Raw genomic sequence first — 25,470 nt, forward strand, 5'->3', positions numbered from 1 at the left:
GAGGCCAGATCACATCATCATGTGCCACTTCTCTCAGCTGGACAACACTGGCCCAGGCTGCCTGTAGTGGCTGTTAGCGGCATTCCCCAAATATTCCTTAAAAGTATATAGCAGGGGTCCTCAAACTTTTTAAACAGGGGGCCAGTTCACTGTCCCTCAGACCGTTGGAGGGCCAGACTATAGTTTAAAAAAAAACTATGAACAAATTCCTATGTACACTGCACATATCTTATTTTAAAGTAAGAAAACAAAATGGGAACAAATACAATATTTGTATTTGCATGTGGCCCACGGGCCATAGTTTGAGGACCCCTGGTATATAGCATTGGCGAGATGAAATGCAGAAAATATACATAGGCAAAATTAAAATGTTTTAATGGAGAGAGAGTATAGGAAGGAGGAAGGAAAGAGAGAGGAAGGGAGGTTGGGAGGGAGGTTGGGAGGGAGGGCTAAATGGTGAGCTATGAGATTAAGAGGACCAATTTCACCCTTGCTTGTGGCTCTAGTGCCCACTTCAGACACTCAGTAATGCTTATTCTGTGAACAAGAGAAATAGAAAGGCACATTTTGTATCAATATGCTCAGTGTACACATTCCTACTTAATGCTGAATATACTAAAAAGTAGTTTAAAGTACAATAATTGCCCACTTATACTGCAATAAGCCAACTGAACAACACGCATAATCTCTATACTCATTTTCACTCTATAATAATTTTGTAATAAAATGCAGTCAAGTGAGGGAATGCCTATGAAGATAACTGAATTATTTATATTAGAAGCTTCCACTATTGAATCAATTTTAAAAATTATTTGTTTCAGGAATTATTCATTATGTGTTTCTCAGTGCCCTATCTGTAAAATCTAAGCACAAATACCTCTCTTGCCGGGGTGTTGTTGTCTGGCATAGAACAAGCACTGCGTGAGTTACCTACTTATTCTTATCAAACTTAATAATTAGCACTATTTGAAAGTTAAATTAAGTTTTCATCTCAAAAGGCCATTGTGGATGAATCTGTAAATACACGTGAGTCTGTTTAAGAGAAGCAGTTACACGTGAAGTAAAGTCCCCTCTAACAAAGGAACCAATCAGAAACTGGGCTTGTCCAGCCTCTGAAGGAAGCCAACTTCACCACTGAAATAAACGGACTCAAAATGCACACATAATTAAATCAATTAAGCTGAATGCTTTCAAAGGGAAAACAAATTTTAAAAAGTAAGTTAGGAGCTATGATTTCTTCCTCTAGAGCTCTTGATCCATTTGTCCAGCACATATCACATGAGAAGGTGCCCGGGAACATGACTCACACAGGCAAATTTCTTCATGTTCTGGCCAGGACCAGTGCCAAGAGCTCAACATATGAGGAAACCAGGGCTCCGAGAATTTAAAAAATTTGCCCAAGATGGTGCTGTTAATGAATAGCAGAGCTGGAGTTGTATCCTGAGGACAGAAAGCCTGTCCTAGTCATCTTTTTTTAAATGTTTTTTAATTTATTTGCGAAAGAGAGGAAGGGAGATGGGGGGGGGGGGGGGGGGGCGGGGGGAGAAACATCCATCAGCTGCCTCCTACATGCTCCCTACTGGGGATCAAGCCCAAAACCCAGCCATGTACCCTGACAGGGAATCAAAACAGTGACCTCTCAGTGCACAGGAGGAAGTTCAGCCAACTGAGCAACACTGGCCAGGACAGTTCTATTTATCTCTGTGTGCCCAAATGCCTAGTACAAGGCCTAACAGGAGAGGCACCAGTAAATGGTTGTAAATTGCATAAACAAAATAGTAATTTGAAGATAGATCAACAAACTGATATCAACTCAAGTGAAGTACCTCACTGTAATGACAGGGGAGCTTTGAAATCACAGGTGAAGTCATATAGTATATTTGACTTATTGTAGCCAAATAAAGCAAATTGGTAGAGACTTCTGAAGTCCTCAGTCATATAATAAGACCCAGTGTTTCCTGAGCTGAGAATTATATGTGTTGCCTGAAACTCCCTTTGTCTGACTAAATGGTGTTTGCCAAATTTAAAATAACAATGGAATATGATATCTGTACCAATTCCTGAAAAGACAGATAAAATAACCTAAAAGACCTATGATTAATTTATTCAAAATTTTAAGAAACAAGCATCTAATTATTTTTGTTAGCACCCCTTTTGGTGGTGAGCCGATATTAATAATAAAACACTCACTTAATAATTTACTCAATTACATATTTTTCTGCTTTTGGCTTTATTATGACATAATAAAACATAGTAATAATAAGCCTGATGGTCTAAAGACTAACAGTGTTTTAACAAAAAACAGATGCAAGCAGTTTTAAATATCTGCTACTATTTCCTCTCTGACGTCAAAACACGTCTTTACAAGTTGCAGACCCCTTTGCCTCTTCATGTAGGCAAATTGAACATCATTTTTCTTTTCCCAGGCTGCCTTTAGTGTATCCTGGGTCAGAACCTCAGGGAAAGTCATTTTTGGTGATTATTTTACGCACAGCACACACACACACACACACACACACACACACACACACGGATTACTTATGGTTAAGGCAATATCCTCTTAAACTAAGACCCTTATTGGGAGCTGAAGAGAATAAAAAGAAATATTTTTTAAAAAGAAATAATTGCACATCTCAGACAAGAATCATCTCTGAGTTCCTTAGCCTATGGGAGTGCATGTGTATATCACATGTGAACTAATTAGATGATGATGCTTCTAAGATATTCTTGCTGTAAGGTCAATGACTAATGTTGCCCAGGAAGTGTTGTAGTCTTGTAATTTGGAGAATTCCTTTCCAGTCAGCCCTCAATAAGTGAATAACTCTTCGCCACAAAAAAGCCCATGAAGAGAACACATTAACAAAGAACTTGCTGGCAGAATCAAGCAAGCAGACAGAAGCAATTTCCAGAGAACAGCAGATTTCGCACTGCCTGGCAGCTTTGCGTGGAGAGAGCTCCGGGACACACAGAAAGGCTTGGTGATGTGGAATGACAACAGGAAAACAATAGACTGACCAAAGTGACTAAGTCTCACTGACATAGATTTCTCACCGTTTCCTTAATAGGAGGAGAGAGCTTTAATATCAATACCTCCCTATGTAGTATTCCTAGTTTGTTAAGTGGATGTATAACTTTACAATAATTGTTTTCATTCCAGAATGGAGACTCCCTTTCAATAAATAATGTTTTTATCCTCTAATTACAGGAGTTAATATGGGGAGTGTTTACAATAGTGCCTGCCACATAGGGAATGTGACATAAAAGTTCGTTACTTTTAATATTACTAAAATCCTCAGCTAAAACACCTCTCCAGATATTTGAGTCTCTGAACTGGATTAAGTAGTTGCTGGTTGGCTATTCTAGTCAAGATTCCAGGTAAATCTGCTTAATCAATGCTTCCTTCAGGATGCTACTTTCTTGTCCCAGTATCCCATTTCATAACAACGTTGCAAATCATGTATATCATACATCCATCATGGAAAGAGGTTCCATGTATTTGTTATGTCATGTGTACCAAACATGGTATTCTCATACAAATAAAGCTTAAAGCTCCTCATTTGTAATGAATGACCTTCAGACACTTTGCTTTATACTAAGTACTCTGAGTTTTCTCTTCTTTTATATAAAATTAATACAACGAATTACATCACCAGTTTTCCCCCATCAAGCTTGACTCCAAATGCTATACAAATCAGACCCACCTTAAGGACAATGGCTTGCCACCACTGAGTCTATTCAAGGCAAATTCTTAAGGCAACTGCAAAGGAATAACTTGAGATCAGATCAGGTCAGAGAAATGACTGAACTAGGTATATGGCTTCCCAAGATAACCTCTTTGAAAGAGCTACCATTTAATAAGATTCATAAAAGACCACATCTTTGGGAGGCTACTCCAGGGAAGAGCTGGGTTTTGGCCTCCTTTTGATCATCCTCAGCTCCAAACTTAGTGTTTTCTGAAAAGTAGTCTTTCAATTACTGTTTGTTGAAAGACATAACCAGACACATTTAGGATGATGTATTTTCTGTAATATACATGTATGTCATCAATGTGCACCAATTTATATTAAAATATCCCCTTTAAAAATACTCATATTATCTCTCCAGACCCTGTGCCCAGGCCTGGTAATCTGTCAGCCAACAGGTATTTATTAAGTGACTAGGTTTGCCTCGCCTCCGGCAAATCCCCAGAGGACTGTTCTATCCGGGCATGAGTCAGAACAGCGCAACAGCTGAGAGCATGGCCACCCACACGGCACCTGTGTGTCCCAGGCTTGTTCTTAACCCGCCTGGAACTCAGTCTGCATCAGTAACATGAGGACTTTTGATCGCAGTTTCTAATAATAATAGCAGCTCCCTCCAAAGGTCGTTGTGAGAAATTAATTGATGCATGTGAATAACAACTTGTATTTTGTAGGCAGTGCTACTGGCTCCCTATTACGAGGTTACTTAACTTAAATACTATTTCACAAGAGACCTTGGAGATCACATAATTCTTAGCTGATCTTTACAGAGTACCTGGAAAAGTCCTGAGACAAAGACTGTCTATGGTCATACACATGAGATTGAGATTTCTAAATCTAGTTCACTCTGACGTTCAAAGTAATGATGTTGCACTTTGAAATAATAATAATACTATGATTAGCCAATATATATTGAGCAGTTACTGTTGCCTTCTTCCATATCTTCTATGTTTTATTACTTACATTCCTTTCCACCCAAATGAAATACAGACTCTTTCACCCTATTGACCAATGTACTGTACTCAATATATCATCAAGTATAAGGAATCTATAATGTGTATGGTTAAATAATTTAATACCTGATCAACTTGGAGCATTTGGGCCACCTGCAGTTAATTATAGATTAGTTAATAAATGTAATGGCGTGCAGTCTCAACTGAATGTACTCTGTTACGTGAACAGCAAAAGATTCTCATTCTACAGTATTACAGGTAGACCTGCTTTCAAAAGCTCACTTTACACCACTTCCTTTTACAGAGACCTACATTAGTTCCTGTTTTCACTAAAAGAAATCTGAAAATGATTCTGCTTTTATGATAAAAGGTGAGAAGCAAAAGTAGCTTAGAGTGTTTGTGTTGCAGGGTGCGCCCTGAGCAGGGAAAGTGGCCCCACCAAGCTCCTTCCCCAGGAACTGCGCTCAGCATCTCAGCATTAAGCCCTCACAGCTGTGCACTGTCTGTGAGCATCTGTGCTTTGTCTTCATTTATTTTGTGCATCGTTACCAAGATGTGTCCTAAGGCAATCGCTTCTTTGCTTTACACCATTTCAGTTGACGAAAGGTTTCAGAGGCACTCTCTATTTTGGAGAGCAGGGGAAACCGTGCATACTTAAATAAGATGCTTATCATTGTAAATAAAAGCATAAAACATTCTATTTCTTCAGTTACGCATGATCCTCTGATCCCAATCAAATTTAAAAAGGCAAAATTCTGAGGTCTATGGTACCCTGAGCTTCTGTCCCTAGAGGATGGGTATATGCAATAAACTTGTTCTGTGATGTTTGCTATTTTAGAGATTGGGGTCATCACAGGATTAGAGCTGTGTTCATAAATGCTTCTACCACACTTGACTCTGGAGATAAATCCATTCCATAAATATTTACGGAATACCTTCAATACACCAGGCACTGTTCTAGGTCCTGGAAATACTGCAGTAAACAAAACAGCAAAACCCTTGCCATCTTAAATTGTACCTAGTGGAACGGAAAGAGATACAGTAAATAAATGTGTTAACATGGGACTCTGGCTCAGTTTCAGGTGAGAGACCAAGGCTGAGGGTTGGAAAACACTCCCTCATACTCCAATGAATACTATGGCAAAGGGCATTGTTTCAACCCGTGGTTCCCTGTCCCACGGAGGATATGAAAGAGCGTATTAGAGAAGCTGAAGGAGATGGATATTGTCAAGAGAATGCCAAGAGACCACCCTGGGAGCTCAGGGGACATGCTACACTGAAAGCCACTCTGGCTCGAGAAATCCAAAGGTGAGGCTCTTGCTGAGGGAAACAGCAGCACACTGACCCATGGCTGATTGAATGTGCTTATCCCCCATGCTGTGAGTGTACGCCCTTGTGTGTGTGTGTGTGTGTGTGTGTGTGTGTGTGTGTGAGAGAGACAGAGAGAGAGAGAGACAGAGAGAGAGACAAACACAGCGAGAAGAGAGAAGGAGAGAGAATAACATTCTCGAGCCAACTTAAAGTCACTTGGCCCAAGAAAGACTATGGGAAAGGTCAGCATTAGAGCCAGGAGATCGAGGCGAGTCATAGCCAGTGGGTGGAGAGCCTACACAGGCAGCCAACTTGGATGCTGGGAAGGGACTCCACCGCTGGGTGCTGGAATATGCTTAGTAACTCCTAAAAGCTCCTCCCACTCTCAGATTCAGCAATTCAGAAGACACCCGCAAGTAAGTTAAGTGTACCGAACCCCCAAACAATTGTCCTCACTCAAATTCCTTTTTTAAGCCTAGTAACATGTCTATGTGTAACTAACGTCTCCTGATCTTCCTCCGCCTCCCACAAGGTTGTTTCCAGCCTGACAGCAAATCTGTGTCTAGTCACAGGCGTGGGAAAGCCTCAGGCACACGCGGATGATCTATGTCCTGATGGGGGCCCTGTGCACACCCCTGTGCACACCCCATGCACATCCCTAAACAACCACAGTGCACAGAGATGGCTTTCACACCCAGGCCACTTCAAGAACTACAACAAAGACCACCCCCTCGGCCAGGACACTGAACTCCCCACCTGCTGGGGACCCTGTGGATATACTTTTGGGGAAAAATACTTTTAGGAAGAGAATTCCAACAGATCAAATGGAGACCAGAGGATCACAGAGTAAACTTTCAGGTCCGTGCACCACGCATGGGGTTCAGGGGGAGTCTGTGTCATGGACATAGTCCTGTGGACATGCACAGAGGCCTGAGCAGCTGGGGGAGGAATCTGAATTTGCTTGCTGTCGCCAGGCAGAGACTGTCTGTGAGCAGGTGGTGCAGAGGTTACTAACAGTGCTTTTCAGGTTGCCAATGCACTTCCCATTGATTCGTGGGAAATGTGTGGGAACATGAATTGGATAGTTCAAGTCCCCGCGGAGCCGCATTGCAGTCACTCCCCGGGCCTGGCATGGTATGGTCCACTCCACGTGGGCATGAATGGTGTTCTTGACCACACGCTGCCAGAAACGCCCAACATGGGATATTTCAAAACACAGGGCTTGTGCTTCCCAGGTGATCAGAAGTAAACGGGGGGACTCTTTCCTGGAGTCCCTCTGCATTTCCATAAACAAACAAATCAATGAGGCTATGTTGGATATTAGTCACGCTTCTTATTAAAATGCAGGAAAAAAGAAAATAAATAATCACAACACTGCATCCAGATAGTAACGGAGAAAGTGCCTGTGGGTTTGTTTCCCTTTTGAGCTCAGTTCTTCCTTGGTCTCCTATTAGGAGCAGCACCAGCAGACGTCTGTGAACTTATTACGCTTTGCTTGTGCACTGACCGCATGACATATTGTTAATTCAGGATATTGCTTTACACAGAGAGGAGTTGCTTTTTTTGCATTTGATCTTACATTTCAAGTATGAGCTTCCTGACAGGGCCAGTCCCTGATGCACGTGGGCATGAAGGATGGGACCACTGGCATGCAGCTGTGACACAGTTGCAATGCCACCCCTACCGAGACTGAGGCAAGAGCAGGGCTGGTTATTTGGGAAGAAGGCAAAGCAGTCATTGTCACATAATGATGAAGGGGGAAATCTCAGTTACCTGATTTCCAGATGAAATGATAAGGGGACAGACACCTTACTATAAAAGCAATAGGTGCTTTATTGGACTATACACAGGTACTCCTTTCTAAAGTGGTTTATTCTGAATGTGTCTGAAGCCTTCTTTCTTTGAAACATGAGCTCCAGGCCATGAACTAGGAGTAGCCTGTGTATTTCATCTTGGTTCTGAGGCCAGAGGCTATTCTGTTTAAAGGTCTTTGTTTATACTGAACTCTAGGAAAGAGGCTAAGGTGGGTGCGGTCACATAAACAATGTATTTTTGGTTTGAATGAGGATTTGTATAAACTCACATTTCTGGACCCCTTCTTAACTTTGTGTATTAAGGATTTAAGTGACTTAGAAGACTATTATTTAAATTCTTCCTGTGGCAGGAAAATCAACATAGCATCTGCAGTCATAGCTATTAGGATGAATGGTCATAATATGCACTGTAAATGTAATAGTTAAGGGGAGGAATGGAAAAGGTAGTCATTATTTGCTGCTCTGGACCCCCAGCCCTTACTTTTTTCCTGAAGAGGCACCACTATGAATTGGCAGCCTTAACCATGGCCTTTTCCAACTACAAGAGGTTGGGCCAAACAGATTCCTTTTCCTCTCATGTAAACATACAGCCATCATACTCACCTAAGGCATTTGGCACAAACCTTATATAATGGTATTGTTTTGAAAAGCAATTTATAAATTAACTCAGTGTGGTTTAATTTTAATATTTGTGGATGAACTTCAAATATATAAATTGATAAACCAGATCATGCTTCCTAATCAGAGCCTCAGGAGAAATGTCACTGTTCTTTTCTATAACTTCAGGTTCTTGTAGAGCAATGGGAAACAAATCTAAAGTTGTGTAGCAAAATGCTTGAGAAACTATTCCTCAAATGCAAATCACTTACTCACAGTACTGGATAGAGGCATGTGTAAGAGATCTCAACTGATGTGTGAACAAGTCATGACTAGGACTCGGTTTCTGATCCTCCTCCTGTTGGCAGCTTAGAAATGTAAGGTACCTCGCTGCCCCTTTTCTACTTGCCACCACATCCTCTCCAGCAATCCAATATGCAAAGCACGTGCCAATTTTGTCACACCATCTGCCTTATTTCATTGACAATGCATTGAGTTCGTCTTAACTAGCCAAAACATTCCAGATGTACTGCAAGCCTACTAAGAGGGAGTTAATATGGAACTTACATGGGGATATTAGTGGTGAACATAAGTGACATGTATCAACATGTTCCACACTGCTCTGCTGGTGCAGCTGTTCACATGTGACACCCAGTCTCCACTGGACCAGCTTGCTGCACAGGCAGTGTCTATCCCATCAGATAAAGACAGCCCAGCAGAGTCAGCAAATGCATTCAGAATGTGACACAGAACAGTAATTGTCTCTTACCTTGCATTGTCGCTCTTGTTGGTTCTGAAAACAGAGGGATGAGCAAGAGGTAGATGAGGTAGACGAAGGAGAGTCCATTGTACCGGAATGCACATGCTGTGTGTGGAGAGAGAAAAGAGAAAAAAATGAGTTAATAAGGTAGGCTAACAGGATACATGCAACTGTGTGGTGACAGCATCAAGTATCCCTGGATCAAGCTAAGTAGATATGTCAATTAGGAAGTAAAAATTGAGCATTTATTCTGTGTTCATTACTATGTTGAGGAGGATGAAAAATGGAGAATTAAAATGCATGGCCCTGCTCTTAAAATCTAACCAGGAAGGCAACACCAATATATCTGAATGAAGGCAGGTCATAAGTAAGTCATAAATTAAGTAGGCAAATTAAAATTGCTACAAAAATACAGAGGGAAATGGAATTAGTGAGGGTTTGAGGTGTCAAATAAGGTTGTCAATGGAAGCGATGACACCAAAGAGAAAGAAAAGAGAGGAACAATATTTGTTAAATGTTCGATGGCAGGGCTTTGTACTAATTTAATCCTCATTTTATAAGTAAGTACTCTCAGGCTCAGAGAGACTCAATCATTAACCTGATTCTCCCAGCTAGGATGTGACGGAGTCAGAACTGAGTTCAGATCTGCAAGCCTGTGCCCATTCCTCTGTATCACTCATCTTAAAAGTAGCACAGAACTCCAGTGGAGGGCTTGCCCCTCCAAGTTCTCATTTCCTCATCTGTAAAATGGGTATAATAATTGTCTCTAACTTGCTGGGCTTATGAGGAATAAACGTAATGTGTCTAAAACACTTGGCTTGGGGTCTTATCCAGAAAAAAAACAACTTAAAAACATGAGCAATTGTTATAAGCATCCTCATTACTAGATGGGGAGAAATGTGAAGTATTCCATGTAGAAAGAAAATGAGCACATTATAGCAATTTAGAAAATAAATTTTGGGGTGAATGAAGACAAACTAAAGATGAGAAGGAGTAAGTATGCGTTTGTAGAATGAGGAGATCAGGTTAACAGATGTCACAAGATGGGGAGATGTTGAAACAAAAATTAGTAGGAGAGAAAATGGAGGGCAGGGAGTTGAGATCTTAGAAAACAGTCACCGATAATGTGGATCAGGAGAAAACATTTCAGAAAGATTAATCATGCAATTGCATATTAGCCAGATTGGTGGGAAGCAAAACTCAAATACTGTGCTGTGGTAACAACATTGGGCTATAAATGAGAACCAGTGTGGTATGATGGTAATATTTTTTTAAAGCAACCAACAGAATAAAAAGGGATTTTTAAAAATAAATATGGGGAGTTGTGAAGAGAAATTATATAAAATGACTCCAAGGCGTACAACCCAGGTAATGATAAGGATTATAGCCATGGAGAAGAATAAGACATTTAAGAAGAAAGTGAAAAGTTGGACACATTCATGGAATCAAATCATGGCACTTAGATCTCATGGAAATAGTCATGAAGAATGTGGACAGCATTTCTGCATAAATGGAGAGGAGTCCTGAGCAGAAGTATTAGTTGAAATGACAAGGAGGTATGGATTCTCCAAAGGCAAGAGCAATAAAGAGAAGCACAAAAGATGGAGGCATCTGCTGTGGCTATTGCTCACAGATGGGGAGAGTGGGGAGAGGAAAACTGGCATGCCTGGAGGTAAAAATCAGCAGAACATTTCAGACAGATATAAGAAAAGTCTATTTTCACAAGAGGAAAAGTTTTCACAAAAGAAGTTCACCACAACAGAGAAACAAGTTTGTCATTTGATCATCAGTAAGGATGCGAGGGCAGGCCTTTGAAGAAAGCTCAGCCCAGAGTGGGGATAGAGCTGACTTATGGAAGAGCAAGAGAAGTACTGTCATAACCAGGAAGTGGGAAACAAGAAGGGAAACCAGGGTATCAAGATCTTGAGTACCCCTGATCAAAGAGTGTGGAGGGTCTTGGACCATGGGACAGTCCAGTGTGGGATGTGCATCGGGATTAAGAGATGCGGAACCCCCATCAGAAGACCAGGTCAATAAGTGCTAATCCTGAGACAGAATCTGGGCAACAGGAGCTTGGCACTTGCAAGCCCAGGGCGCCCTGCTTGCTCTAGAAGCTGGCAGTGGAAGAGGCAAAAGAAGGGGAAGTGAGGATAGTGTGGTAGAGGAGGAAGAAATCAACAAAAAGAGCTTTTTATCCCAAGGTGGTCATGCATATAATTGTAGCTTTGTATAACATTGACATTCCCAACCTCCTTTATGAAAGATCTAAAGCAGGAAGAAGTGTTCACACTATTGATTGGACTGATGGGAGAATACATAAATGAGATAATATAGAAGAACAAGAACATATGTCTGACTCATACAACTTAACAAAAGGAAGATAAACAACCCAATCAAAAAATGGGCAATGGACTTAAATAGATACTTTTCGAAAGAGGACATACAGAAGGCCAAGAGACACATGAAAACATGCTCAAAGTCACTAATGATCCAAGAGATGCAAATCAAAATAAGAATGCGGTACCATCTCACACCTGTCAGAATGTCTATCATCAACAAATCAACAAACAAGTGCTGGCGAGGATGTGGAGAAAAAGGAACCCTTGTGCACTGCTGGTGGGAATGCAGACTGGTGCAGCCACTATGGAAGACAGTATGGAGTTTCCTCAAAAAACTAAAAATGGAACTCCCATTTGACCCAGTGATCCTACTTCTAGGAATATATTCCAAGAAACTAGAAACACCAATCAGAAAGGATATATGCACCCCTATGTTCATAGCAGCACAATTTACCATAGCTAAGATTTGGAAACAGCCTAAGTGCCCATCAGCAGATGAGTGGATTAAAAAACTATGGTACATCTACACAATGGAATACTATGCTGCTGTAAAAAGGAAGGAATTCTTACCATTTGCAACAGCATGGATGGAACTGGAGAGCATTATGCTAAGTGAAATAAGCCAGTCAGAGAAAGATAAATATCACATGATCTCACTCATTTATGGAATATAATGAACAACATAAACTGATGAACAGAAACAGATCCAGAGACAGAGAAGCATCGATCAGACAGTCAAACCTCAGAGGGAAGGTAAGGGAGGGTGGGGGTAAGGGGAAGAGATCAACCAAAGAACTTGTGTGCATGCATATAAGCCTAACCAATGGACACAGACACTAGGGGGGTGAGGGTATGAGTGGGGGGGGGGGGGGGCTGGAGGGCAATGGGGGAATAAGGACACATATGTAATACCTTAACCAATAAAGAAAAAAAAGAACATATATCTGAATTGCCTTTCTAGCTTCCCTCCCCTCCCCTTCTGCTTCTTATTTCTCATCCAGAGTTGAAGTTCCCTAAAAACAATCCAAAGGTATTTGGTTATTCATTCAGTCAATATTTATTGAGCATGTCCCATGTGCCAGGACCATCAAAGATCCCTTCCTGCCTCTGGGAGCTTACATTTGGTGGTGAAATGTATGACGAACAATAAAAGGTCAATTACATGTATGTTGGAAGATAAGGGTTATGTAAACAAGAAGTCAGCAGGAAAAGGGGGACCACCGGTACACTGGGTGAGGCAGGCCATGGCAGCATTCATTAGGAACACTGAAGATAGAGCTCAATGAGAAAGTGCGATTTGAGCCAAGAGGTGAGGCAAGTGAGTGAGCTGACCCAGCTACCTCGTGGGAGAGCGTGTCAGGCAGAGTCAGTGGCTCAAGCCAAGGCCCTAGAGCAGAAGCAGACCTGGCCTGTCTGATCTTCCCAAGACAGGAGAGCCCAGTGCGCAGCAGAGTCCTGGATTGGGCCCCATCATGCAGGCCTGTCAAGGGGTCAGAGGATGGTGGTTTCACTCTGAGATGTCAATTCAGTGACATTTCTTACTCTTGGTTCAAGGTTGCAGACCTGCCTCCTGCCTGCGCCTGCAGCTTCATTTCCACTCATGCACACTCTATGCACTGTGCTGTTGCGCAACTCAACAGCCAGCTCTTTCCATCTGCTTTGCTGCTTCCTGCCTTTAGACCTTACAGGCACCATTCCTTCCCTCCATCTAGAACATCTTCCTGTCCTTCCTATCAGGCATATTCCCACACAGCTCACCTGTTTCCTCTTATGGGAAGTTGTCCACATCCATGACCTCCCCCAAACGGAAGTGCATTTCCCTCCTTGGTGCCTCTTCCAGAGCACCTCTCATTCAATGTCACAGGCATCTGTGTATGTCTGTGACCATGTCTGTTTTGTCCAGTGCCCTGTGCCCAGGACATGCTCATGCTCATGGAAGAAAGGAATAAATAAATGAAATGAAATAAAAAAGATGTGAGGGCATCTAAAAAGGAAATTGGGGTGTTCAGGTGTACAACATTCTTGGTAGCATAGAAACATCGCAACTGACATTGCCCAAAATAAACCTTTAATCAACTGGAGTATTTCTTTGTTTTTATACTTAGGGTGTGTTTTTTTTAATGATGATTTATATTATGCAGCAAATTACCTAACTGTGCATTCCTGGGTAAAGAGAAAAGTAGAACTTACTTGTATAACTGCATTACTTTGAAGTAGCATTCATAGTGCACTTGCCTGCTGTGGACTTGTATCAGTAATGACTTACACCAATGAGCCTGCTGTGTGTCAAGCCCTGATCTGTGCACTACAAATATATTAACTCATACCATTACTGTCCTCCCTTTACAGATACTGTTTTATTCTCTTTCTACACATGAAAAAGCTGGCACGAGGAGAAAGCAGCGCTAAGTGCAAGCACAGCTAAGTAACAGGCTGAGGATTGAGTCTGGGAGTCTAGTTCCTGAGTCTGCGTCATCATCAGGAATCTTCTGGGCCTCCTCACTGCTGCACATCCCTACCTGTCTACCTCCTCCCTAGTTAACTGCCAAGGGCTCAAGGAGGTAACGCCTTCCTCCCACAGGTTGACAAACACTCTGTATGCATTTTGCTGTTTTATATTTATAACCTTGTTCTGTAAGGTTTTATATTATGCACTAGAGGTCTGGTGCACGAAATTCGTGCACTGGAAGGTGGGGGTCCCTCAGCCCAGCCTGCCCCTCTCACAGTCTGGGAGCCCTCAGTGGATGTCCTACTGACGGCCACAGTCTGGCAGCAGAGGCTCGGAGCAGTCGCCCCGTGTGTGTGTGTGTGTGTGTGTGTGTGTTTCTGCTGGGGGCCTGCCACCAGTCACATCGTGGAGGCTTGGAGCAGGCGCCCCTCTGTGTTGATCTCTCAAGCTCCTGGCCTCGCCTGTGTGTTGTTCTCTCCCTTGAGCTGTGGCCAGGGTGGGGTGTTGCCTGCAGGCCCCACTTGCCTGCTCGCGGGGGCTGCTTGCTGGGGGCTGCCTGCGGGCAGTGCTTTCCTGCTCACGGATCCCCGCAGCGACCTGCGAGCAGGCCCTGCTAAGGGCTGCCTGCCCCGATGCTTGCCTTCTCCAGGGCCGCGTGACCTGCTCACAGGTCGCCGAGGCAATGCCTGCTGGGCTCACGTTGCCAGGGTGACACCGCCAGCATCCTGCCCCGCCGCTATGGGTGTCGCCATCTTTGTCGTGGAGTTATGGTTAATTTGCATATTACTCTTTTATTAGATAGGATGGGAGAAATGTGTATACAGAGGATATTTCTGATGGCTAACTTTGAAGGAGGGAGAAAGGAGTCTACTCTTGATTTCTCACATCACAACTTTTATTTGTAGCAAAATCTAAAGAGGAAGGACCCATGGTGGTATGCAGCCTCTAAATGGCACCCAATAGAAGTCCCCTGGTTGCAACCCCAGTGAGTAAGCCCTGCTCTTGAGTGTGGGCTGCAGCTGGTGACTCACTGCCAGGGAGCAGTCAGACAGAGAGTCCGGATCCCATCTGGTGGCTTCTGTCCTGGCCACCCCCTCTGCCTCTCCTCTTGCTCACTCTGAGAGAAGACTGCTGCCAGGGAAGAGGCTCATGTGGCAAGAAGAGGTCTCTAGCCAGCAGCTAGCCCTCACCAACCAACAGCCACAAGTTATCTTAGAAGCCAGTCCTGGGAAGACTGTGCTCTAACCAACCTCTTGACTGCAGCCTGTCAGAGAGCCTGAGCCATTCCTGACTCCCAGAAACTCTGACATGGTGTTTGTTGCTTTAAGCGACAAAATGTTTAGGTAATTTGTATGCAGCAATAGATGATTAATACAAACTTAAAAAAAAACTTAAGCCACCTCTAAAAATCCAACTTCATTTATGTTTTAGTCTGAAATTATGCCATTTGACGACAATGGCCAAATTGCCGAACTCCCCACTTTAATATGCTTGAAGTTGCTACCCAGGAATTACCCAGCATGTGGGGACTCTGATTGCCATATTTAAGTGAGTTACCCCCATCTAGAGCAAAATATGCTTTTGAACTTGTCAATAAGGCACATTTGAGAAAAAAAGCCTTAGAATGCAAACAGCAGCTGTTCCTTTATCAAGCAAGACGTTGCCCTTGTTCAGGACCTGGGGACACTTCTTGCATATTCATTACTCTTCCTATTGAGCTTCAGATTCTGGCTGTACAACGTTCCTGATTCCCCACCTCTCATGGACAGTCAAGTCACCGGGACCTCTGTCCTCTGCCTTAAGAATTTTATTGTTGACAGTAGAGTGTTTTTATTAATGCAGATCAAGGTGTTCAAAGGGGGAAAAAAAAGATTGTTTTCTTTACCTACACATGCACTATAGTTTCTACTATTTCCACTATAGTTTCTACCTGGTTAAACCATCCAAAATTAAGGGCAATTTCCCTTAAAGTAATTTCCCAAATAAAAGACTTTGCCAGCTAGAGAGTTCACAATTACAAATGGAGATAACAAGTCCTCACTGAAGGGCTTCATAAACATCAAGGCTGCCATTTGAATTGTAAACACCTGGGCTCATCTAATGACTGAGTTTCATTTTCTAAGGAGAAAAGAAGGCATGTGGTTTTGGATAAACTCTTCAAGTAGGAAAAATGGTAGATTTGACTTTGACAACTTATAATTTATCAATATAGAAAGGGGGAAAAAATCTCTTGCAAATATAAAATTGTTAAAATGGCCACATAACATTTATTTAAAAAAATACTCGTGTTGCAACACACGAATATTAATTTCCCTATTATTACAATATGATCATGGAGAGTTTTACGCACTTTAATTACCCTTCCATAATAGTTGAAGGCAATAATTTTGGATTATGTTATCAAAGGTAAGTGCTCTCAGAGCAGAATTTTTAGCAAGACATGAATGACTTCCTACTTCCTTCATACACTTCCGCAAGGCCAAACAACATCTCACTATTAATGGCCTGGGAGACAGTGTCTTAAATGTTTAGAACCTTCATTACAACTAAGTACATCCTAAATGTTCTTTATTACCTCAGGGAGCTTTGTTTAACAGTTACCAGAGCAGTAGATACACATTATTCAGAATAAGCAATTCAAAACCAGGTGACAAAATAGTTCTGTCAATTCAGTGATTCTAGAAATTTTGTGTTTATACTTTTAATATTTTTCCTTTTGTACCCAGAACAACCAATCAGTTGCTCTTAAAAGAATGCCCTTTCAAAATTATGGTTTATTTTATTTTTTTAAAAACCACCAACGATACAAACAGCTGCAAAGTATTTACAATGAAACAGGAAGAAAATTAAACAATCATAGATTTTTTTTCCTAAGGAAGCAACTATAAAAGAAATAAGAGGCAGGAAAAAGGCTGATATGTCACCTGATTCATTGTCTATTTGTGTAGCACTCTTTCCTCCATTATATACTCCTGTGTTTTACATCCGGTTAAATTTATAAATGTCCCAGAAAGTGATGCTTTGGAACAGCTGACAGTCAAGACAAGAGCATTTTTCCCCTTTTCCTTTATCTCTGACCTCCATATCCCCCGGAGGTCTTGTCCCAGTGCTTCCTTCAGATAGTTACAAAAATTATTTCTTCAAGAAATACATGCCAGAAAGTTTCTCCCACTGCTGTTCAGAAGCACAAGACATATGCTTACCCACTTAATCTCAGATAGTGCCTGCATTATGTTCTTCATGCATAGCATAAGAGTGTTCATATATCTGTGACTCAAAAGGCTAATAGAAATATTGTTTAAATAAGAGAATGTCATGCTTTCATATTTAGAGATAGTTCCTATATTTTAACATTACATTTTTATACAAAGATGTATGAAGCTGAATTTGTTCTAGGAAGTTTGTGAATACACGACTAAACCCATCAGCCACATATTTCTCACACTTCAAGAAATAGAAATATTATATAGAACATTAATTTCATTATAGAGGTTGGTTAAAAGAATGTAATTTTAGAATAAAGCCTCGAGAAAAAAAAAGACTTTTATAGGCAATAAATTACAAGGACTTAGAATCAAATTGTATTAGCAAAAAACCATAACCATTGCTTACTTTACTAAAAATGTTAAGCCAATCTAAGGGAAAATCAGGTGAAAGGCTCTTATTTGTAAAATATAAAAGCCTTTGGTCTGGTTTTTTTTTTTACTTTTTCAAAGTAATCTGGGATACCATGTATTTGAGAGTGGCCAAGTGAGTTTAAAAATTTTTTGTATTTTTTAATTATTATAAAAAGTTAGGGATCTATATTATATTTTTAATTCATTCAATATGTATATATCAAAGTGAATATTACTAACACTATTAACTGTTTAACTTAGATTTCTAAACTCATCCTGATTGTACAGTTTGCACAAAATACATTTTTTAAAAGCATGCACTGTAAGTCCTAGCCAGTTTGGCTCAGTGGATAGAACATCGGCCTGTGGACTCAAGGGTCCCAGGTTCGATTCCGGTCAAGGGCACATGCCGGGTTGTGGGCTTGATCCCCAGGAAGGGGCGTGCAGGAGGCAGTCGATCAATGATTCTCTCATCATTGATGTTTCTATATATCTCTCTCTCCCTCTCCCTTCCTCTCTGAAATCAGTAAAATATACGTTTTTTAAAAAAGCATGCACTGCTAACTTTTTTCCCCATTAAAAATATCTTTTAATATATTATTCACCATTTAACAAGTGTGCAAAAGTTGTATGTAAAACACAAATCCTTATGCTCAAGCTTGTTCATGCTCATGCCATGAAACTGTCCTCTGGTCTGAGAGGATAACAACATGGATATTTTCTAGTGGTTGCAAATGAGGAAATAAAGCTTTTATGCTCATAGATGATTTCTGAGGCTATGTGAAAAATACATATATGGGAAATCAGGTCTATTTCATTGTGAGCATGAAGAACCTGCATTTAAACCCACAGTTCCTAAGCTTACCCCAAATAAAACTTGCTCTCTTACCATTGTGATGAACAAGAACTACAGTGCTTGAGTGAATGCTGAGAAAAGGTCAAACATTAACATTATTTATCTGCCCATCCAGCTTAGTAGCTCTTCTATTTACTGAAGAGGAGAGTTAGTATTTGTAGACTGAAAGTTAAGACCTCACCAGCTTGCTTAGGTCTGTGCCATGGTGTTTACTGATTTAGAGTTGCTCACCATCCTTCATGTACACATTTATTCTCATGTGTGGAAGGTACTTTTTAGCTTAGTCTTAACTCACTTTTTTTGTAATTCAACAATTGAAAAAACTATGGATTACTATTGTACCTCTCTAATAATCTATTAGCAGATATAGATAATTTTTGTATTAATTAACTGCAATTAACCTTAGTGTATAAAAAGCTATTAATCTTTAAGAATTTAAAATTTATTTTTCTCAGTAAAAACATTATTTTAAAGAGAGTTGATTATCCTTACCTTTAATTTTATACTAACTTTTTAATTTCACTTTTTGATTTTTAATTAACTGTCTTTATTAACGCTATTTTTTTAACATCACTTTTCTGTAATTTTCCCAAAGGTTAACTTTACCTTCCTAATACACAGGGTGGGACGAAGTAGGTTTACAGTTGTGAATACATGAAAGAGTTTATTCTTGTATCATTACTTATTGATTATTGTATTATTTTCCATACTTTTTCCCCACCCTGTCTATAAATTCTACTGCACTGCCAGTTCACTGTAGTTTGATTTTTTCACCATTGGTCATCTGAAAAGCCTAAGTGTTTAGGACCCTGATAATAAAGCGAACTTTCTTCCAGACTTCTACTTACTTAGATTGGTTAATACCACAATCTGTTTCACATGTTCACTTTAACAGACACATCAAAATTTCAAATTTGGAAAGTTACCTTCCATCTATGTTGATACCGGTATTTCTAAACTATGAGGTTGAACCATCAAACTTGATGGCTTCATTTGCCAAAATGACTAAATATTAACAAGTTCAGATGATTCCACCTGCAATAAGTAGATGCTCATCCCTAAGTAAATTCTGGCAGCTGTGGGTACAGGTGGGCCAGCAAAGACTGGAACATATACGTGCAGGGGTATGTATGTATATATGTAGGCTTTATGCAAATGACAGTGGCTTTTTAATAACTGGATTAATTTACTGCTGCCACAGTTTCCTTCTTTCAAGAACTTAGTAAAACAAGATTTTCTGTAGGCTTTTACTGTAGGCTTTAGAATATTCTATATTATTCTGGCAGCATCCTCCCTGGACTGATGTGTGCATTACCATGAGAAGAAATCAACTCAGCTACCTTTAATGAAGTCCTATTTCTTCCATCTTCAGCACATGCTGCCCAACATTGTATCTCGTTTAACAACTAATACAGATTAAAATTGATTTAAAGTGACTGTTTTTATCTTGATAAGTTTACTTTGACATCCTGCCTGCTTCTTCCTGAGGACACCCTCTTCCCTGACATATATGGAGCTATTGCTATTGCCTTCAAATATTTCTGTTGCTAGAGAAATAGACACGCCTTTTATGGCATGAATTCAGCCTTCCACTATGTCAAGGGTTTATACTTATGATACCACACTAATGAAGAACAGCCTCCGACCACAGTGTGAAATCCTTGCTCCCAGAACAACATCCAAAATAGCAATGAATTGGACTGGTGCCCCCAAATTAGCGTCTTCCGCCAGATCTCTCTGCTCAGTCTCTGACTACTCAGAGTCTTTGACCTTGCATTGGGCTTTTTCCTCATCACTTTGAATGTTTATCAGTTTGTGTTCCTGAGAATGGAGTGGGGTTCAAGAGACTCCTCTCAATAAGCACAGGAAAGAGACATTTAAGCTTGCCCACCCATCTTCATCCCACTTCCTGGGCTGCTCAGCTTTCTGCTCTCAGTCTTACTACCCTTCTTTATATACTTCATACTCCTGTCTTGTAAAGCTAAGGTAGTTTAAAAATTGCTGGTAAGCATTAGAGTATCCCAATACCATATTTAAGCTTACTACAGTGTTTTCATCAGATCATGGCTTCAACCTGAGAGAGCATTTGCTTTTTGGTCAATAAGGAAAGAATTCTTAGATCTCCTAGGCATAGATGACATTTCCGTTTTCCTGATTCCTTGTTATACCCTCTCTTTACTAGCGGATCCATAAAATGTAAAACATTTTCCCCAAATCCTCAATAGTGAAACTGTTTTGTAATCCTAGTCTATCTCCAAAATGTAGGTCTGACTCATGAGCCATTATGAGGCTAAGCTGGATGGTTCACATCAAAATTCTGTAGGGCTGGTTACCTAAACAGATGTCTTTGCTGGATCCCTTGGTAAATTTTCATTGGGGGACAGGAATGTTGCAGAACCCTGCCACTCTTGGCCTATCCTCTGAAAACGCTCAAGCAACAATGCACTTCCTTAGACATAGCTCCCTTCTAGCCAAACCCTCCTATTAGCCACTCCCCACACATGCATGTCACCAGGCCCTAGGCCCCTTTGGAGCAGGGCCTCTTTCCTGCTCACTACTCTAGTTCCTGTTTCTATTTCTACAAATGGTAAGCATTTAATAAATATTTACTGAAAGAGTAAATAACTCCCTGCCTCTTTCTTTACCATCTGCAATACCCTCTGCCCAAAAGTGTATTCCAAGTTCCTAAGAATCCTTCAACCTAGCTCAAATAGTTGTCTCCTCCTAAACAATGTCCTCATCACCCCAATAAAAAGTAATCTTTTCTGATTTAAAAAAAATAGGACTGGCATTAAGGGAACAATAATTCGATAAGAATTCCCATACTATGGAACTGTGCAGCAGTCACAAAGAGTGGCTGGTGCGCATGTGAATGAATACTGGGAGTGTTCACAATAGAATCAGTAAAGAAAACAGGTCATAAAACTGTAGAGAATATGACAGGTCTATGGGTAGATATTAATATCCCCCATTTTCAGGAAACTAAGGCTCCGAAAGGATAAGTCACTTGTTCAGGTCAAGGTGGACCTAGAATTTAATCCCAGTCTGGCTGACTCCAGAAGCTGTACTCTTCACCCACCCACTCTGCCGCTCCTCTTCAGCACACAGAAAACATCTAAGACTGTATCCGCTATTAACAGAAGTCACTTCTGGGAAGAAGTACTGAAGGAGGAAGAACAGTAGCTTTTTATATTATACTGTTAAAGTTCCCCAGAATGTGTATATTTTGTGTTTTAAATAAAATTAGCCCTGGCCAGTTTTCTCAGTGGTTAGAGCATCCGCCTGCAGACCAAGGGGTCGCAGATTCGATTCCTGGTCGGGGCACATACCTTGGTTGCAGGTTCCCCAGCCCCAGTAGGGGCACAGGAGGCAAACAATCAACCATGTGTCTCTCTCAGGTTGATCTCTCTCTCTCTCTCTCTCTCTCTCCCTCCCTCCCTCCCTCCTCCCTCCCTTCCACCATCTGTAGAAATCAATGGAAAAAATATCCTCAGGTGAGGATTAAAAAATTAATTAATTAATTTAATTAAACTAAATCTAAGAAAAAGTAATCTCTTCCATTTCTGAATGCACATAATAAGAGTGTTTTTATCACTCTTATGCCATGACTACATATGGCCTTGTAGTATTTCGAAGTGTAAGCAGGTTACTTCCTTGACTAGACTGTAAGGCCCTTAAGAATAGAGATTTGTCATCGTTGTCTCTTTGGGAAACTAGTATAAAGGAATGAACTATTGCCCTTGAAAACAGAAGGTTGGAGAAAAGCTATCATATCTGACCAGTGGTGTATATGTTCAAAAGCATTCACCGAACAGATTATTCTTCAATACTCAATCCGGCTAACACAACGACATGGCTACAACAATATTAACAAGGAATGACATGGAAGTGTCTGTTGGAAAAATAATATTTGGGTAATAATTTCCACTTCAGCATCCAGGAACAGGCAGGAAATAAGAGAGCCTCTTGAATTATTAACCTTTTCTGTCACAAGGAAGTTACACTCCAGGGAGCTTATCTTGGAAGAAAAAAAAGTGTGTGAAGTTCAATCTAAGCCTTAAACTACAAATGAAGTCAGTGCAAATTCTACTTCACATAAGAGGCTCTATGCGGCTTTGGTCAGCTTTCAGGGAGCGAAGAGACATTTATTAATCTTATATATTACACCAAAAAAATGGAAAAATGATGCTTTCCAATGTCCTTCTTTAGCAAACATTGAGCCTCACAGCAGGATCCCTAAGTGGCAGCAGCCAGAAGAGAAAATCAAAATGTTAATCCCAGTAGAGCTGCTATAAGCAAGGACATGAGTATCCAGAGCCTCAAATTTCCTTCACAAAAAAAGGAATTAGCCAGGTGTCATTTTTTTCAGGTGACTAGAGGCTAGATCAATCCCAAGTGCTACAGGGGCACATGGGATGAGTTGCAAGGACTTCAGAGACCTCCCAGAGCCATCCTGGGGCCACTTCTCAGCTGGCAGAACCAAGTTCCCAGCCTGGACACTGCTCACCACGGCATGAGCTAGGAGTGGGGTTTAAAAGTCTATACGGGGGGAGAGGGTTGCTGAAGATGAATTTCTCCAAGCAGAGGAAGGACTGGAGTGGGAGCGCTGAGAGCAAACGCTTTCCCTTGGACAACTTTAAAGCAAATACCCGCTTCAGGACCCCAGGCATTAATTTGTTGTCCTTTTCTCCTTCAGCTAAAAAATGGGAAGGAACCTCTCAAAACCAACCTTAAACCATCTTGAGGAATCACACAGTGGCCAACAAGCAAGGAACATCCTACCACTCCATCACCACTTCATCAGGAAGAACCAGCCTAGTAAATCCAATTAAAACTTCATATTAACAGCATAAGTAGGAGGTTAAGGGAGGGAAAATATAGATCACAACAATTATCTTCTTTATGAATGTACACTGTTTTGGAGTTGTTTTGTGTTTTTAAGTTGATTAGGCCTTTCCTTGGCACAAGTAAATCCTGAAGAGCAAAAAATTCTATTTTTCTTTCTAATGTTGATGTTTTTCTCAGTATCACCTGGAACCTATTAAGTTTTGCAGCAGACTACCTAGAAATTCAACCTGGAAACTAAAGGAAAGCACACTCCAGTCTTCTTTGTTTTCCTCACATAGACTCCCTGAGGCCCCAAAACTCCTCTCCCCAAGGCTTCATCCAGACTGCAATAATGGGGGGATTTCAAAGGAAAAGAGCAGGATTTGATCCTAGCACCTGTGACAGTGGTCGGCAAACCACGGGTCGCAAGCCACATGCGGCTCTTTGGCCCCCTGAGTGTGGCTCTTCCACAAAATACCACATGTGGGCGCGCACGTACAGTGCGATTGAAACTGTGGCCCATGCGCAGAAGTCGGTATTTTGTGGAAGAGCCACACTCAAGGGGCCAAAGAGCCGCCATGTGGCTCACGAGCCGCAGTTTGCCGACCACTGCACTAGGAGCTAGGAATGTCAAGACACACTTCAGATTGGACTGAAGCTTCCTGTGAATCAGAGGTGACACTGTCACAGAAATTAGCTTAGTGACCATGACCTCCTTTACCCTGTAGAACCCACTCAGGTTTAGCCCAGCAACCCACTCCACCTACCAACCCACACAGTTCACAACTTGAGGGCCCAAACCCCCGTCACTCTGCTTCCCATCAGCTGGCACAAGGACAGTCTTCTCACTTAGGCAAGAGTGATTTTGTTCATTTTTACAGATGAAAACTATATAGCAGAATGACTTGCATGTTTTAACTTTATTTCATGTCCAGCTACTCTAAAAACTGACTTATTATGTTTTATTACAAGACAGAAATACTTTTACTTAATTTAGTAGATAGGACCAACATTTCTCTTGGAATGAGAACTATATTGGGGTGTTTTCTGTAATAAGTTTTATGGGTATAATGAGAGGTCTCGGGGCATCCAGGTGAGGGCACAAATGTGTGTGACGGTGAAGCCACTCAGATGTGTGAGTCCTGCAGGACGTGGTGTGTGGCCTCTTCCTGAGACAGGGAGCGCTCATGGAAGGCTTGGTGCAAATGCCTGAAGGAGCTGCACTTTACATCCAACTTGACAAGAGGCAGAACCAAAGCAGGACACAGATGTAGGAAGACCCAAGGCAGGAAGAGTTAAAGGATTTGCAGAAGTCATCCTCAGAGGGCTCTGAGCTCTCACAGGCTGTGCAGCTGGGGGTCAGGGGACAGAAAAGCTCTAGATGAAAGCCACTATATATGTGTTTGATACCAAAGCAACCAATCTAGGTAGTTCATTTTGATTAAAAAAGTCAATCAATTCAATTAGGAGAAAGGAGAGGTAGGAAGGGGATATTAGATGGAATGCATTTTTCTCTTTATAATCCTTTGTTGAATCAATCACATTTTATAGAGCATATGCCAGGAGTTATGGAAAATAACTTGCTAGCACTGTTCAGGTTACAAAGCCTGTGTCTCATTTGATACAGGCCACAGTCCTGGGAAGTACAACCGGCCATCACTCCCTTTTCAGAGGAGACACAATAGCACAAGGATTAGGACGTAAAGCCAGAACTCAAACCTTGTATTCTGGACATTTTCTTCCTTCCCACTGGCTGCCCATCACCATGGAGACTCAACCACAGCTTCCTCTCTCCTCCTCCCTCCAGCTCCAAAACACATAGTTGGCTTGGACTTGGGTCCCCATGTGACTTAATTTCTTACCCTGAGCACTTTTACCCTACTTTTGTTAACTATTTTCTCTGACAAGAATTCCATTCTAATGATCGGAGATGGTGGAAACTTCACTACATATCACCCCACCCACAAATTTTAGCTTCTCAATTCTGATTTTCAAGAAATCAGGTTTGAGTTGGAATGGAATGAAACTCTGCTCCCAGCATCATCTATCTAGAATACAAATGTGATCAACTCCTCCTTTGCCTTCAACCAACTGTGGAAGGATAAAAGTAATAACAATTATTAGTCATATACATATTGCATCACCTATTCGTTGTCCTTATTTAGAGATGCTACAGTATCCAGCTCTTTGATTTGTCAGCTTCATCT

General features: G+C 41.2%; 1 protein-coding gene across 3 annotated transcripts in view; it reads right to left on the reverse strand.

Moving 5' to 3' along the window:
- Positions 1 to 25,470, reverse strand: part of PIEZO2 (piezo type mechanosensitive ion channel component 2) — a 328,473-nt gene that overhangs the window by 251,514 nt on the left and 51,489 nt on the right. For all 3 annotated transcript variants that reach the window (XM_070420673.1, XM_070420674.1, XM_070420672.1), the window contains exon 2: positions 9,185 to 9,280. In XM_070420673.1, the coding sequence (XP_070276774.1) occupies positions 9,185 to 9,280 (96 nt within the window). The remainder of the gene's footprint in view (positions 1 to 9,184; positions 9,281 to 25,470) is intronic.

This window comes from Myotis yumanensis, unplaced genomic scaffold, assembly GCF_028538775.1.
Source record: "Myotis yumanensis isolate MYYU_CA2020_CCGP unplaced genomic scaffold, mMyoYum1.0.hap1 SCAF_7, whole genome shotgun sequence".
Classification (NCBI taxonomy): domain Eukaryota; kingdom Metazoa; phylum Chordata; class Mammalia; order Chiroptera; family Vespertilionidae; genus Myotis; species Myotis yumanensis.